Source organism: Xiphophorus hellerii, chromosome 7 (genome assembly GCF_003331165.1).
Source record: "Xiphophorus hellerii strain 12219 chromosome 7, Xiphophorus_hellerii-4.1, whole genome shotgun sequence".
Lineage (NCBI taxonomy): Eukaryota > Metazoa > Chordata > Actinopteri > Cyprinodontiformes > Poeciliidae > Xiphophorus > Xiphophorus hellerii.
This window is the reverse complement of record NC_045678.1, coordinates 1374974-1393130: the sequence shown is the minus strand read 5'-3', so window position 1 is coordinate 1393130 and position 18157 is coordinate 1374974. Positions and strand designations below refer to the sequence as shown.

General features: G+C 38.2%; 1 protein-coding gene across 2 annotated transcripts in view; it reads right to left on the bottom strand.

The window, feature by feature from the left end:
* The window catches only part of LOC116722872 (contactin-associated protein-like 5), a 209399-nt gene that overhangs the window by 145048 nt on the left and 46194 nt on the right, over positions 1-18157 (bottom strand). For both annotated transcript variants that reach the window (XM_032567239.1, XM_032567238.1), the window contains 2 exons: positions 17571-17681; positions 13707-13900 (listed from right to left, as the gene is read on the bottom strand). In XM_032567239.1, the coding sequence (XP_032423130.1) occupies positions 13707-13900; positions 17571-17681 (305 nt within the window). The remainder of the gene's footprint in view (positions 1-13706; positions 13901-17570; positions 17682-18157) is intronic.

The following is an 18157-nucleotide window of genomic DNA, read 5'->3' as shown; positions in this document are numbered from 1 at the left end:
TGATCAGAGGGCCCATGTTTTCTGGGCCAATAATCATCTGTGATAAATGGACAGAACAGTTGCAGAGATAAGCAGTACCTTGGCATATGCCACAATTTATTTTAACTTGAGCAACTGGCTTCAGCTGGGCACCAAATTTCTTCCACAATCTGATGCAGCTCGCCATGAGGAGGATCTACAGTAAGTGTCCTGTTAATATTATGCAGCTTCTAGCTCTCCAAGATCTATATGTGATTCTTGTGAATCCAGGCAGTGCAGAAGTTTGTGTGTCTGGATAGTCAGTCATCATTACCCAAAAGAGCCGCCCTCTGTGGGCCAGTTCAGTTGGAATGCAGATTTCCTGTCATACAGAGCTATTTTTGAAACGGGAAGATATTTCTTTTTTTTCTTTTTTTACTGTATGGCATGATGCCAAGAATTCCTTCTGAAACAATCAAAACTCTGCAAAGAAAAAAGTTTTTATGGATGTCGACACCGCACATAACAAGACACACAGGGAGTCCATTACACTAAACTAAAGACAAGCACTAGTGTTCCAAAATACCTTTTACATAGTTCACTACATTCTGTATGGTCTACATTATTGTTATTTGATCATCATTATTAAACTCACGGTGTCTGGACCTGAGCCACATGCCCTCTAATTGACTCTGGACTGCACTCACTCACTCAATAACAACACTCAGATGTACGTCATCTTGAGTTATTCGTATTCTAAAGAAATCCCACCTCAGAGCAGCTCAGGCCACTCTGACGTCTGTGTGGAAAATGTTGCAGCAGAGAGCATGCCATGTGTTCCAAGTGGGAGATCAAGTCTAGTCTGTGAAGAAGGGCCTGAGGGTCCAAAAGCTGTTCCAAAGGGCCAGAGCAGCAGGTTCGGCCCCTATCCACCAAAACAGCCTCACCCTATGGTGACTTCATTATTTCTATTTATGTTGCTGTCACTGTGGAACAGTTCCTCCCTGTTAATTAAGACTCTTTATGCTTCTTCTCCCGTGATGAGCTCCCTTGTGTCACTTTTCCTCTTTTTCTGCATAGAGAACAAGCACATACGTTTATTTTAATCAATTCACTAGGGGACGGATTTTGCTCCTGGCGCTGAAGATGCTACAGTATGTTCTAGAAGGTTAGTGGGAAGTTAAACAGCCTGAGGCATCACCACGTTAAGGGAACGTAACAAAAGCAGAACCACGCTGGGAGAGGAAACTCTGGAGTGATCCCTGGTTGTCAGTCAGCTGTACGTCTCAATTGACAGTCTCATATTTTTCTTCAACCTAAGCACATAGCGGCGAACTTATTCTGTTTTCCTCATAATGTTTAGCTTAAAGCTGTTTTATTTGTTTTATTTCACTTTGAAAAATTATTCACATGCTTTGAAGTTTTCAACTTTTTGGCACTATTGAACACAAACTTTGACATATTTCTTTGGAGTTTGATAGGACAAAGCAACATAAAGTAGTTCATATTACTGAAGTGGAAGCAATTTTCTGTAAAACAAGTGATTTCGCTCTTAAATGTGACGACAAAATGATGACACCTGGACACCTGGAGGAGTGAAAACATATCTTGTTTTCACTCCAGGAAAACGAGATATGTGCCCAGTAACTCATTAACGCATAATATTGTGTTATTACATATGTATGTAAACAGAGAAGTAATCACAGAGCATACGCCTTTATTTGGCCAGATCTTGATGGAATCTTGCTGGATACATTTTTACAAGTCTAATAGCGGGACTGATTGAACTTCTATGAGGTGCCTAATAAAAAAAGATGATTTTTGAATATTATGTAGACAGAGTTGCCAGAAATGGCCTTTTAGTAAACAGATCCATAAGAAAAATAAGTCTATTTATGTACCACATTTGGAACCCAGTGTCAGTTAGAAATGGTAGAAAACAGAGAATAGTAACAAAGCACTGTAACTTTGTGTTTTAAATCAGATATTGAAGTACTTCTGTGGCTCCACTGAAAACTAGCTAGTTGAGGCTATGCGTGCTGCCAGGTTCCAACACAGACGAGCTGAGTGAAAATGACCCTTCAATCTCTACTACATGTTTTGTTGTTTCTAGCCAGTTTGAACTTATGAGTTTTTCTTTTTTGCATGAAATAGTGAGTCACGTGAAGCCTTCTGGGTCTCCCATCGATCATCCAGTCCAACCTTGTCTTTTTAAAGAGGTCTTCAATACCCCAGATTCTAAACTCCAGTTTGGAAAATGGGATAGTGCCAGTAAACTTTAAACATGCCATCGTGACAACACAGATTAAGAAGCCTGGTCTACACTCATTCATACTTGATCATTTTAGGCTGATCCATAAGCTCCCTTTTCTTTCTAAAATCTTGGAAGAATATTAAATACTGTCAATTGAAATCATTCTTACATGGAAACAGCATCTTTGAGGTGTTCTAATTTTAAGAACTGTCACAGTACAGAGTCAGCACTATTAAGGGTTTTAAATGAGTTATTTGTAGCAACAGTTTTTTTCTTTCATGACTGGGGCTCACACACTTGACAACTGAACCTGCTGAGGGATCACATGCTACAGCATTTAAGAAACCCACCAAAGCCAACTGAAGAGATCAAACCTGCAAGAGTGGCGGTCTGAGGGATGAAAGAAATACCAGTAGGTGGTGATGACCAAAGATATTCTCAAAATTCTATTCTAGTCCTTTATAAAATGAAAGTAATCTAATTTCAAATAAGTTTATCCAAGATAGAATGTTAAATTGCAGAGTTCCAATGAATAAAAAAAGACGCCTGACCTTAGACTCCCTGTGTGTAAAGATACTGACCACACTATGTCACCGGCTTCCAACCAATCACCAAAGATACTCTTTAACCTGTGTTCACTATCACTGTTACTGGTGTATAAATAAACAAACAATGCTTAGCCTGGTGGAGGTGCAGGAAAAGCCTGATTAAAGCTTATGATACACTGGGGAAACACTGTGGCTGTATTCTAAAAATAGTGCCAAAACAAAATGACAAAAAAAGGAATCTTTTTGTAAATATTTATTCATTCATACATTCATTCATCCATCCTTCCTAATAAAGTGTTATTTAATCTTGTATTTTGCCTTTCACTGACTTGGTCCAGAATGGAGTCATACAGTCACAGTATCTTCCGATGATGAAAGTCGGTTCACTATTCTAGACCTGGCAGGACCTCACCGTGATGCAGGTGATCCACAGGCACACATTCATGGACAAGCATTCTCTTGTTAACATAATGTGCCAGAGTGATGGATAGGAGAAGTAAGACATGTGACTGGCATAGCACTGTGTTGTCACAACCAAGAGATGAACTGGTGTCAGACCTTGTGGCTACCGACATCATGACCACAACAAGATATCAGGATGTCTCTCCACCACATTCCCCTCATTAGCACCAAATACATACATGATTTGTCCTTTGCAGTAATGACGCTGATTATGATACAGCACCACTTGTCATTAGTCAATGCATCCCACTCACAGCTCGAAATGCGGCACTCTTTGCTCTGGTATTACAGGTGGGCTGGATGATAAATTGGTTTAATTTATGCCAGGTTTTGTGGGATAGTGCAAAGCGCAGGCATAGGTAACACATGATTGTGTAAAGATACTAAAGGAGCATTGTCAACATAAGCTCAGTCTTAGTGGATGGCAACATAATTGTGGCCTTTTATTCACTGTCTGATACCTGGCACGCAAAGAGGTGACAGGTACCAGCAAACATCTCTCAATCAAGTGGTTGTCCCAATAAATGTTTATTGTCTTTAGTTACGGTTTCATTATTATTTTACAGAAAATTGCTTTGACATTTTTATAGTAGATGATTATTGACTATCATGCTGTGAATGTGCTGGGTTGTAGATGGAAGCTTGGAACAAATGATTTTCATGCTTTACCCTCACAGCGTTGTTCTGCGCTGCTGAGGGGAAGTCAAGCCAAACATATATCGTTGCTGCGATATATGTTTGTTTTCTGTGTGGAAGTAGTCGTTCATGTCGAGGTCTCTGGCACATGTTGTTCATTATTGTTTGTTTGTGTGTTGTGTAGCAGTTTTGAACAGTTTTAACTGTTATTGTGGGTTTTATGAATAGTTTTATTGTCATTCTTTTTGGCGCAAACATGTCCCCAGTCTGTGCCGGTCCAGCGCAGTTTGTTTTAACACTGTTTTTTGTTTTCATGTTCAGGACTGGAGTGCAGGGAGAGAGGTGAAGAGAAGATTAATTTGTTTTAATCTCCTCCCCAGGTATGTGTTTTTATTAACTTAAATGTAATTTAAAATTAAGTCTTAAACTCTGGATGGCAGTTACTTATTCAGGTTGATTTGGGTAGCTTTTCTTATCCTTGATAAATGAAATCAGAATTTGAAACCTACAGGTTATGTTTATGAAAAAGCAAAAAATGAAGCATATGAAAAACATACACTTTCTAAGAACTGCATGTGTTTTGCAGATTCAGTTTTATTAAACTAGACTACATAATGGTCTTCATGATCAAATTTAGCAGCCCTGAATCAGATGAGGATCTTGCCAAAAATCACTGAATAAAAAACATCGGTGTGACTCATCCTTCAAAAACCCAGTAACATGTTCCAACAATCCTACTCATAATGGCTAATTCTGTCGGAATAGGCTTTTGGAATAATGCTGCTTATTGATGACAAGCAAACCCTTCATTTTGCCAACATCAGGTGTTTATCAGATATAGTGACCAAAAGGTTGCTCAAATTTCCTGTAAGCTGTGCAGCACTAGTCCAGTCAGGAGCACCATTACCACTGTGTTAGAAGGATAAAGGAAATTAGCAGCATAAAATCACTCTTTGGTGCTCATGCAAACACATTTTAATCCTTGTTAGATCCCCATCTACCTGAATTGTTAACATGCAGGCAAATTAATGTTTAAATATTCCCCTCAAGAAGGAGAATTTGTTTCACACATTTATTCACCGCTGCATTAAAAAGAGATTTTTAAATAAGACTTTGTTAAGATAATGAAGGATAATATGGACTCCCTGCTGAAACACAACCCCCCTTCCTAACTATGAATATATGCAAACACTATACAGTTAATGAACTCTGAAGGATATTGCAAATATTATACAGGATTTTAGGTTAAAGCATTGTTTAAAACTGGGGCACTGCTATTTTCAAAAAATTTACTTAAGCTGTACAGCACTATTAGAAATCAAATAGTTAAACATAGTTCCCCATGCATCCTGGTGCACACTATGCATGTTCCCATTCAGACGAAACTACATTCAGTTGTGTTTTCTAAAGATATTCCTTTCAAAATGAACTGTGGTGAAAAGTATTATTATGTTAACACTGTTCTGGATTTAACAGACAAAACAAGCAAGTAAGTTGTTTGTGAAACAATCATTTTAATAGCACAACACATGATCAGTGGGTGTCACAGTTATTAGCAACGAGAGTTACAACTGAGAGTAAAACAAACTCAAATCAAACCTTTATTCTGCATAAAATGATTTTTTCAAGTAAAGTTGAAACCAGATTTTTACATATAAATAGAGCTGGCTATTTTACTTTCTGACATTACATCACCTTAAACATTTTATCTTCTAGATTAGGGTTATCACATGTCACATAAAGACAGTTACAGAGTAGGCCTTCTATCACCTGGAGAGAAAGCCAAGGATTAGAGGACTACTATCTCCATAAGATCTATACTTAACAAAAATATAAACACCTCATGTTAAATATTGTTGCCATGTGGAGTTAACAACTGTAAATGAGCATTTGCTGACATTTTATTTTACAAAAGTAATATTTCTCTTGATTTGTGTATAGTTTTTAATCCAATTTCCTGTCACTGAGCATTACTCAGTGAGTTTTCTTTTATCCAGTGCACGGGTGGGACATGTCCAGTGGGTGATCAGACAAAATGAGCAACAACTGGACAATCCTTGGACTGGAGACAAAAAAAGACCACCCCAAAATGTCAAATTTTGTCACAAGTCATAATGCCTCAGATGTCTCAAGTTATGCGTGAGCATGCCAGTGGCATGTTTAATGCACTGATGTCCACCAGAGCAGGAACTGCACGACTCAATGTCCCTTATCAGACCATAGACCTTTTAAGAGTTTGTCTCCAACAGACTGGCATTACTGCAAACTGACCTCATCCTCGTCGGCCACTGTGACCACTCCAGCACAGGATCGCCACATCCGGCTCGTCCATCTGTGGGATCGGCTAAGACCAGCAACACACACGGCTAATGAGACTATTGGTCTGCACAACAGACTCATCACACATCAGGCTGTCCATAACCGCCTACGAGAAGCCAACTTGCATGCTCTGCAAATTCCTCAACCTGACCCTTATCATGGTCAAAGGACTGTCAATCCGCTACAAATGGCCATACCACGATGTTATCAATGCTGATATGAAGATCAATAATTACTGAAAATACATTTTGAGTTTCTCTATATATTGCGTAACCCAAATGTTCATAAAACTCTTACATATATTTGACATGGGGCGTTTGTATTTTTGTTCAGTGCAGAAAAACTTGCGATTATCGTTAGTCGCATTGATTACTGCAGCAGTGGCTTCACAGGTTTGCCTAAAAAATTAATCCTCCAACTGTAGCTGATCCAGGACGCTGTTGCTGGTGTTCTCTTAACTAAACTAAAGCCAGGAAGAAAGAGCACATCAACCCAGTTCTAAAGACCTTCCACTGACTCAAAGAATAGACTTTAAAATACTGCTGTTACTTTATAAATCACTGAACAGCTTAGCACCAGAACCCATTGTGTTGCTAAGCCTCCTGGTTCTGGTCTTCCTAGGTAGAACTGTGCCACTATTATTATCATTACTAAGAATAATACTGCTAATGTTGTTATTAACATTATTAATATTATTTTTGTTAGCAGTAGTAGTGTATCAGTATTATTGCTGTCATTATGAAAAACGATCTCAAATCATTGTAAACCTAACTTGTCTAAGACACTCAACAGATATTGGAAATGAATTGCAATCACTAATTTAATTAGTGCTTTAAAGCATAATCATTATAATTATAAAGCAGCGTTTTCCCAAATACTTCATGTGGCTTGTTTGGCTCAGCACCAGGACCCTTAGATCTCAGAGTAATGTCAGCAGCTTCTAGTATCTCATTAGTTCCTTTCTGCTCGGTTGCTGACAGTTAGCTGTTACCTTTGAGCTTTAGTCGACTGTGAGGTGGAATCTGTCAAAAGGTCTTAGTGTGAGCCGAAGTCAGGTCAGGTCATGGGCTGCACACAGACTGGCTTATATCCCTGCCAGCCATCCCTCATGTGAATGTAAAAACATTGACTTACTACAGGAAATATGAAGGCTGCTAATACCTGATTTAAATGTTTGCCTTTCTTTGGTTGCTGAACCACTTGGCCGGGATGAGTGCAGAGTAAATGACAGGAAGTTCACCTCTCTCATGAAATCAGTAACAAAGGGCAACAGCTCCAGGTCACACCACTAATGTGTAAACATGTTGCCTCATCTTGTCTTTGCATAAGAATTTTAATACATTTTCACACAATATGAGAAATGTCAACGTGTTCTTTACTTTTCACCAAAATTTAAAAAGATCTATCATCTCATAATAAAATATTCGAGATAATATTAATAATGTTTCAAAGAGTTTGCCTTTACTTGCTGAACACTGAAAGATAAGATGAGCTTGCTAATGTCTTCCCAAAGGGAAACGTTCAGAGTTGGTTCCTGCAGTTATCTCAATATTAAAGGTATTTATTATCAAAGTAAATAGCCAGAATTGCATTTTCTTTTCAGCAAATATACAATTATTTGATAAAACACCAATTTCACTAAAACATGTTTCTTATAATAATTTTATGTGAAGAAATACATAATGGAGCAAGCAATGCAAATTTGCTTATGTTACAAATATCTCAGCGTTGACAAACCACAGCTCAGACAGAGGCAGTGTTATAGTTACCTTTATTTTTTCAGATCATCAACATGAATCTAAGCAGCCATGATGGATGCCAATGTGAAGCAAAAGGCTGAAAAAAGTGGCGATCATATGGATCATATTCAGAACTTGATTTTGGTTTAAATTGTTAAGTTCATCATTTGATTAATTTCTGCACATATCTGAACTTGTAAATGCTGCTCAATTATGTGACGTGTTCCTCATGTCACGCCCCAGGCATAGAACTGCGATATGAAACTACAAAACCACAGTTGTGGGGGATGAATCAGGAGTTTATATGGCCAAAAATTATCTTTAGTAAATTAGTATGTAATTTTTCTGAGGATCTTTCCTCAGATAGATACTTTCTGATAGACTAGGCTAACTTTAGCTTGCTTCCACTCTGTTTTCATATGACTCACTGATATTTCATTACACAATGTATTTCTTTGGTTACATTTAACTTGGACTGAATCACCTTTACATTGTTCAATTCACACCTTGCCTTTATATACACACATCAAGGTTATTTTATACTCACTTCAGTGGTTGATGATTTAGATTATTTTCCTAAAAAATTCTCAGGCTTACATATGGCAAGGAAATCATGTAACTTAAGCAGGAGCCTACCCACAGAAGGCTGCTCCAGGTTATTTTGATTCAATTGTGGGTTATAATATAATTTTTCATATATGGGTCAACTGGTCCAAACAGGAAAAAAAACAACACAATCAATGGAAAATGGGCATAATTTAAAAAAAATCTTTTTTCTTTTCTGTAAAATAAGTAATGTGGTATCTTGACATTTTTATTATTATTGATATACTTAATAATATGTGATATGTAGTAATAAACTTGTAAGGAATTGTAAAGTACATGAAACAAACTAATCTTTACAGCTACAGGAGGAAAGTAGTACAATAATAACAGCTAGTAATGAAATGTGGGAATAAATTCTCAAATCCAGTAGCGGCACCATACTTTGGTAATTAAAAATAATAACAGACTTATTTTTAAAGCAGTGTAGATTTGACAATGCAGATTTCTATTTTTTGTTTTGTTTTGCTTAAATTCAAGTTTTGTGGTCAAATATAAATTTTGCATCCAGTCAATAGCTTGACATGATTTCCAATAAATGTTTCCAGATCTGTTCCAAGCATGTAATTATTAGGAGAGAAAAAAAACAAAGTTGTTGCTTACTGAGCAACTTTATCTCTAAGTTTAGCAGGTGATAACAACTCACACATCAACTTCTATTTTAGCAGAAGAACTCAAGCTACTTATTACTGTCACTGTCCCGCACGTGTGATGTCCTTCCCCTTATTCAGGAACACTTCTCTGTGCTTCCTTCTATTCTGACACAGAGCTGCAGAAACGCACCAACACCTCCTGCAGTGTTGCCCTTGTGGTGCCACAGAGCAGTGTGGACCGATGTGACACAGTCTGTCACTTTCTGTCTGAGTTACCATCGCACTTGTAAATAGAGCCCAGATTGCTGCACAGATTTGTGTTGTGTGGCTCTCTTAGACAATGCTACAGCTGAAGAACACAATTAACAGATTATTTAAAAAACGCTGTGGTAAAAGGATGATGAAAATGTTTTTCAGAACTGGCATCCTTTAAAGACATATACACTGCCTGGCCAAAAAAAAAGTCGCCACCTGGATTTAACTAAGCAAATAGGTACAAGCCTCCTATTGGATAAGTACTGCATAGGCAATTATCTTTCAGCTGGCAACAAGTTATTTAACCCCAGCTGATGCAATGAGTAACTCCTCATTTCTTAAACAACCATGGCAAAAGACACATCCTGTGGTCGTGGAAAAGATGTTAGTCTGTTTAAGAAGGGTCAAATCATTGGCATGCATCAAGCAGAGAAAACATCTAAGGAGATTGCAGAAACTACTAGAATTGGGTTAAGAACTGTCCAACGCATCATTAAAAACTGGAAGGATGGTGGGGAACCATCGTCTTCCAGGAAGAAATGTGGTCGGAAAAAAATCCTGAATGATTGTGATCGGCGATTACTTAAACGTTTGGTCAAATCAAATCGAAGAAAAACAACAGCAGAACTCAGGAGTATGTTTAATTGTGAACGCAAAAGCATTTCCACACGCACAATGCGAAGGGAACTCAAGGGGTTGGGATTGAACAGCTGTGTAGCCGTAAGAAAACCTCTAATCAGTAAGGCTAACCAGAAAAAAAGGTTTCAGTTTGCTAGGGAGCATAAAGATTGGACTCTGGAGGAATGGAAGAGGGTCATGTGGTCTGATGAGTCCAGATTTACCCTGTTCCAGAGTGATGGGCGCATCAGGGTAAGAAGAGAGGCAGGTGAAGTGATGCACCCATCATGCCTAGTACCTACTGTACAAGCCTGTGGGGGCAATGCTATGATCTGGGGTTGCTGCAGTTGGTCAGGTCTAGGTTCAGCAACATTGTGTGCCCAAAGAATGAGGTCAGCTGACTACCTGAATATACTGAATGACCAGGTTATTCCATCAATGGATTTTGTCTTCCCAAATGGAACGGGCATATTCCAAGATGACAATGCCAGGATTCATCGGGCTCACATTGTGAAAGAGTGGTTCAGGGAACATGAGACATCTTTTTCACACATGGATTGGCCACCACAGAGTCCAGACCTTAACCCCATTGAGAATCTTTGGAATGTGCTGGAGAAGGCTTTGCGCAGTGGTCAGACTCTCCCATCATCAATACAAGATCTTGGTGAAAGATTAATGCAACACTGGATGGAAATAAATCTCGTGTTTCTTATTGAAACAATGTCACAGCGAATGCAGGCTGTAATCAAAGCTAAAGGCGGTCCAAAAAAATATTAGAGAGTGTGACCACTTTTTGGTGGCGACTCTTTTTTTGGCCAGGCAGTGTAGTTCCTTGTCTGACAGCTTTATGCTATATCTTATAAAAACCTTGCAGTTATCAACTCCAAAGCTTTTTCCTGAATATTTTCAGGATGGAGGCTATATATTTACCTTTGGTTCACCCTTGACCTGTGACAGCTTTATGTCTGCCAAGCAGACATGTTTAATCTTAAAGGTATAGCTGAACATAGCACAGTTTTTAATCTTACTATGATCGTGGAAAAAACTCCAGTCTGGGTGCAAGTGAGAACTTTCTTATTTTAGCCTCCTGCTTTCTGATTCTTACATTTTAATGCATTTCAGATAATCTATTTTTAAATAGGTGAGGAAAATAAATAATTCAGACCAGACCAGAACTACACATATTGTTCCCCATTCCATCTCTGTGCTTTTTTAATTTCAGAACAATGAAAAAAAAATCACTGTGCAGCAGTGACATGCCAGTAGGCAACTACAATTCTGCTAATTGGACTGCCAAGTAGAAAAACACTCTGAATTACAATTTAACATCCTGTTGGCAGCCTTTGACATAACTGGGGCAAACACAATAAAGAATTAATGACATGTGCCAACATAAGGCTATTTTCTTAGCTACTGCATCCATGAACAGGCTGCTGGGAGTTTACATGGAGGACAAAAAGAGGCAGCATAATAATTGTGTTGACAGCAGACACTTCCCACACCTTGAACAGTGTTGGAAAAAGTGAGAGGATGTTATCTGACACTGACCTACCCTGCTGTCAATACTGCAGGGGGCCCTAAGAGCACAAAAACAAATGCAATATCAGGCAACACAAGACCAAGTGTAATTTTTGGTCTATTCTTCTTGGAGACCATAGAATCAGCCAGCATGCCATACCACAGTTGACAGATTAACAAACGCTCACAACTCCACTCTGCTTGATTGAATTAGCAAACGTATTCAGAGAAAATTCAAAAAATAGAGTTTTAATCTGCATATGAACATCAAATCTGTGGTGACTTGGATTTGTGTTGCTTGTTTGTTACTTTTAGTCCTCTTGTGTGTTGTGTTTTCCCGTTTATTGGTTAACTGATTCCACTGTAGTCTTCTTGATGGTACCAGCTGTGCCTCATTCTCTGATAATGTTCCATAGGTATTTAGTCTTTCATTTCCTTATCCTGAGTTGCGGGTTCCTTGTCAATGTTTACTGTCATTTGAGTTACCAGAGCTATCTGTTATCGAGTCTATGTTTGTTCAAGATCCCACTGGAAGTATTAAAAATGCTGAGTTTCCTCACCTCTACCAATTATCTGAGTGGTGACATTCTTCTCAACTAGCGAAATTATGACAAAATCCAGAATCAATGCTATGTCTGATCCAAAGAAATACAAAAAATGACACAGTCCTACCAACTCAATCATAAAAGCTTGGAAGAAATTATGTTTCTTTATCTAGTCCAGAGGACTCCAAACCACACACATTCACACGCGCATACAACCAAGGTGGGTGAAGTGTCTTGTCCAAGGACTGAGAGCAGAAGCTACAAGGGCAACAAGGGCTGTAGGTATGTTAGGCTGGGTGTTTACACGTGCCACACCACTTAACCTCACGCTCAAGACTCTGATCCAGGGGTGACTACCAGAATAGGCTTCAGGAGAACACTTTTATCTTTACCAAACCTTGTGCTGGGTCAGACAGACTGTTGTTAGATACTGGTAGTGTGGATAAAGCATCAGCATTCCCTTGCTGATGTTTAGAGATGGTTTGTACTGAATTGCAAACGCAGCTAAAATCAAACACCAACAGGTGACACTCCTATTTAGGGAACTAAAATGAGGTTTGTGATCCATTAAGGTGAACTTGTGACCATATAAATACCTGTGGAATTTCATTATACCAACTTCAAAGCCAACAACTTCATTTTCTATCTGAGAAAAATGCTTCTCCCCTCAGATTGAGAACTATGTGTTTTGCTGTTTTTCCAACATGCATGGCATTCTAGGTTCTTAAAGCAGCAATTATCCAGTATTTTTTCCCTCCAGCACAATTATAATATTACTTTCAGGTCCTTCTACATTTGGTGCATCTTGTCTTGAAAGATCTCTGTGATAATTTCTATACACTCTGTCTGGTAACTTCGCGTGTCACTCCCTCTTCACAGGCTCCTGTCAATGTTAAATCTTTGGTTTGTGTTGCTTTTGGGATACTTTAATGAAGATTTGCACTTTAACATCACACACAAATGTGTCTCTTATGGGGTTGCCTGAAAATGTTCCTAACTTGCATGTACTATTTACTGGCTTGTGTTGGGCTAACCTATATAATCCTAATAAGACACATAAAGATTTGTGGTTGTTACCTGACAACAAGGTAAAGTCTGAGCAGTATGAATACTTCAAAGCACTGTATAATACCTCCAGTGTTGAATATTATTATTTTTCTCCTTTTCTACAGTAATTATCCGGCATGCTTGAAATACGTTATTTACCTTCTCAAAGGAATTAGACCTATGTGCTGAGATTAGCTCAGCAGTGAAGGCATGCGTAGTTCGAGTACCGGCTCCCTGCAAACCCCAGCTTGACATTTCCTCATTTCTATTCCTCTATAGATTATACAAACAGTTAGTGACCTTTTGAGCCCAGCTCCCTTCGCTCCCTGCTCCCAGAGTTTATGCTAATTTATTCTAATCAACTCTGCAGCTCCACAAGTACTGAACACACGCACAAGTGCTACTGACCTTTTTTTACTAACACTCGACAAAGAAGCAGAGGCATTTTATCCAAAACATTAACCTCGTCCATCAACAGCAAAAAGCCCAGAATCAGTCTCAAACTGTTTAACCAGACCCAAGAAAAAAAACAGCATTTATTTTGGGTATATTCAGTTTGAAAAACCAAATTGGCAGCTCATCTCAACTGGAATGTCAGAGTGTGGACTCACCTCCAATCCATCTTCATGCCTATACTGCTTCCAGATGCGACCCGTGTCACTGTAGAGCAGTAGGTAACTGCTGACCCAGTCCGAGCTGTCGTAGCGTCCCTGTGTAGCCACAGCCGTCACCTCCATCTGCTCCCGGAGGTCTACTTGGAGCCAGGGGTCTTGGTCTGTCACCATTGGAGACCAACCTCCTGCTTCTGGAGTAAGAAAGAACACACAGTTAGCATTTTATGTTGTGCTTGAATGAATGGAATGTGGGGAAATCAGCAGATCAGTGAAACAATTTGAAAATCCCACCATTATATTCAGTTTTTTTTCATTAGAACTGCAGTGTGTATCTTCTATAAACAATGTTTTTTTTTTTTTTACATCTTTGTTAAAACTGTCACTATATCCTGACAGTATATTATGAGGCAGAAAAAGCTGAGCTCCTCTGACTTCTCCCTGTGGCCCTACTGCCATCTGCAGTACTAAAACCATCTCCACTGTGCATGCTCGTGCATATTAACGTGTATTTGGTATTAAAATAGGCAGTTCTAAGAGTTTATAGAGGATCTCTCAAATTATTGCAGATTTTAGCCATTTGTGCACATCTGTGGTCCCTAACCCTCACAAATAAGAGCTCCACTGTCGTTGATTTAGAATTGCCAAAATTATTTCTATTTGCTATACGTAAGAATAAAGTGAGCTGTGTGGACGTTTTCTAAGAATTTAACACTCCATGATAATCAAGGGAGGCAAAAAGTTAAGCATTCAGTTTCTGTCTCCTGTTCAACTCATCATGCAGTTAGGTTTTTATTGCATTATTGTCATTTTTACATTATTACATTATTGTTATTGTTGTCCACCAAAAACAAGCCTAACAGGTTTGAAAGATATACATCTTTCAAAAAAAACAATTTAGTTTGGTTTATTTCATTAACAATGGACATGGAGTTGGAAAGGAAAGGGAAAAGGAAGGCAAAGAGGACAGGGAATAATTTAACATAGAGAGAGAATTAGATCAGAGGAGGGAAGAAAATACAAGAAGTACACACAGTACAAATACAGTATACCAAGAACAGTGTCACTAAATGCACACAGTACTAATAAGAGCAACCCAAGTCAGTATTTTTACCTGAACACACTTTATTTCAGGCACTTGAGCATCACAAACCTCTGCCACCTGCTCCTGCTTTTATCTGTACTCTCCAGCTAACACAGTTACTGGTCACAAAAACTGCTGGACAGAGAATAACTCTGCACATCCAAACAAAGAAGAAAACAGTTTTGGTTTGGTTAAGAGTCCCCAAAAAATACAAACACTAGCATAAGATAAAGCAAATGAAACAGCCTGCCGATACAGCAGCACTATCTTAGATTGTTGAGGTAATGTCTCACTCAAAATCTGGGTACAAAAAAAAGTGTGCAGGGTTGGTGATGGCAGCCATAGTAACTCTTCAACAGCAGACTGTGGCAGTTTGAACAATGAAAACAACCACAACTCCCTGGTTTACTAGACAGGAAGGTCTTTATTTTTTACTACTTAAGGAATAACGATTCAGTTTCCAGTTCAATTTATCTTTTATGCACAAATTTAGAACACATATTATTTAAAGGCACCTTACAAAAAAATAGTAAATTTAGTCCAGTCACACAAACATTCCATGTCATGTTGTAATGTAATATAGAATCAGTTTCCTTCTTACACAGGGCAGCCTAGCATGACCTCCTTTTATGTCAAAGGAAACGTTTCCTCAGTGTTTTAAGGAATTCCATGAGCTCTTATAATGTCTGTCACTGAGACACCTTTCTGCCATTTTATTCAGTTAATGAAATGACTGTTTGACTGCACCCAAAGGGATGCTAAATAAAGAAAGGTTTTATGAACCATGGAGCATTTCCCTGTTGCAGAACATTATTTAACAGAGTTTGTCACTTTTGGCAACTTCCCTGAAATCATTTGATGTGACGCTCGCTGAAGCTGTTCTGGGCCCCTCAACTAAATCCTACATAGAGCAGTGAGATTTGCATCTGGAGTCCTAATGTGAGGAAAACAAAGAGGATGTTTCACTTTGATGAAGCCGTATGTATGATTGCTTTTCATATACTAATGGATTTGCACAAGAAAATACTGTTAGAACAGATGAATATATACCATTGTCAGCTGTATGTTCTTTAAGTTATTTTCTGAATAATGAAAATCCCATCTCTGCCTTTCATGAATGAGGCCCAGATGGATCGACAAATGCAGAAACTACAATGAAACGACAAAAGACATAACACAATGGCATTAAGCCACAAGCCTGCTGCTAAAACCTCTGCAAGTAAATTTATTATAACTTCCACTTATTATAAATTCTGTTTTAGGAAAACTTCTGTTGCAGCTTTTTGCTGTTGTGTTGTAGCTTTTGTGTTTTGTTGACCTTATCTGGAGTACTATAAATAAAAGTGGAATTTGGTTTAATTTTTATTATGTTTTGCCTTTCAACCACTGACTGCCACATATGCAGCATTGTCCAAAGATAAAACCTTCAATAACCTACAGAACTACTGATCAAAAACTAAATGAAATGACCATCATGTCTACTTGTGGTTATAAACATTTGAATTATATTGGAATTGGAATGCATATTACAATTATGTACAATGCTGATGGTTCAAGATGGCTTTGTTTGATATATGAAAGTTAATTTTTAACAGATTATAAGGTATTACTGCTTAAATTGATTAATCAATTCAATCCTGATGTATAGATTATTAAATTACCTGACAATTATTTTAGTAATCAATGAATCGCTAACTGGAGTATGAAGACTTAAAAAGGACATTCTGTTGAAAGAACAAGGTCAGGGCAGTAATTAAACCAAAACTGTACAAAAAAAAGTACATTTTACTTAAGATAAAAAAACAACTTTTTGTTCTCCTCAAGTGGAATAGTTTTAGCTTCACCTGATTCAAATTCTGCAAAAACAAAAATAATAACAATAAAATCCTATTAAGCACCTTTTGCTATACATTAATTAATACTTTAATGCAAAAAGTCTGTGGGTGTTTTAACATAAAAGAGTGGAACATACATTTAAATAAATGCAAGAGAATCCCAGTAAATGTGGCACCAGTGAAGAGGTTTTTTTTTTTTGGTAAGATTATCAAATGAGACTAGCAGTAGTACATGGGAGAGGTGGTCAACCCGGACAGGTGGTCAGTCCATCTCCTGACATAAAACTGTCTCTGGATCATGATTTAAGCAGCATTGTGGTTTGACCTGACAATGAGGTGGCTGGTTGTCCTATAGGAACCAAGCCTGGTTGAGCCTCACAGAGTTCCAGAAGCACACTATCAGTTCAAGACTAGTCAGGTGATACTTTATGTTGTTTTTACTTTTCGACTCGGATGGCTTCGCAGTTTTATGTTTAGTGCTGATGCCTTATCCTAAATAATAAACTGAGCTGAGGTGCATGTGTGTGTGCTTTCAGTCTGTCCATGCTGATCTCTGACTCTCACTGTTCCAGTAATCTCTGAGCAACACTGAACATGTGCAGACCATGAAAAAAATAACATTTATCCATGTTTTCTGATTAAAACAAGCCTAACTGGGCAGCAAAAATAATCAGGAAAACTGAGTCATCAAAAAGTTTGTTTGCAAGTGAACACATGTTTAAAATATACTGTGCAAAGGCTTTTTACCTACAGAGATATTCTTGTATAAAAAACATTTAGAACAAACAAATAGATCAAGGAGAAATGGACTGAAATCTCATAGAGCACATACTGTAAGTCCTAAGTTCTCAAACAATGTTGCTATAAGACACCAGAATAAATTTAGGATAGATAGATATTTCTCAGAGTACTGTTTTTTTTCTAAATAAAGCAGTGTGAACTCACCATCTCTCCTGTTGAGCTTGGCGTAGAAGGCAGAATAACTGGCCGAGGACTGAGATGAGCTCTGAAACGATGAGTGTGGTAATGCTGATGCGAGAGGACCATTGCAATTATCTGGAAAACAAAACAAACACTGCATTTCAGAACCTGTTATTGTCAGATGTGAAAGGTTTGAATATTGTTGCATATGTAACTTGCCAAACTGGGACTTGCTCTGTGGAGAGTAATTATGGAAAATGTTCCAGGCGTTGTTACACATTAGTTCAAAGTGTTCCTCTACCTGTCAGTGGAGGAGTTTAAATGCAGAAAACAAGGAAAATAACAGCTTTATTTCGTTCCTCTGTTCCCAGGCGCCTGCAACAGTCTGTTAACCCCTGCAGTTCCTCACAGACTACAGCACAAACATGCTGCCTCCTCTACTGTTAATGTGTGTACTTAATCCAAGATTGTACGATTACATCACATCCAACCAGCAGCAGATTAGGAGTAGTGTGATCTAAAGCCGTCACTTTTATTGCGCTCTGATCCTTCTATCCTATAATAACCTTCTCCAGTTTGTCTGAGCGGCATTAAGGCCTGGGTCTGAGATC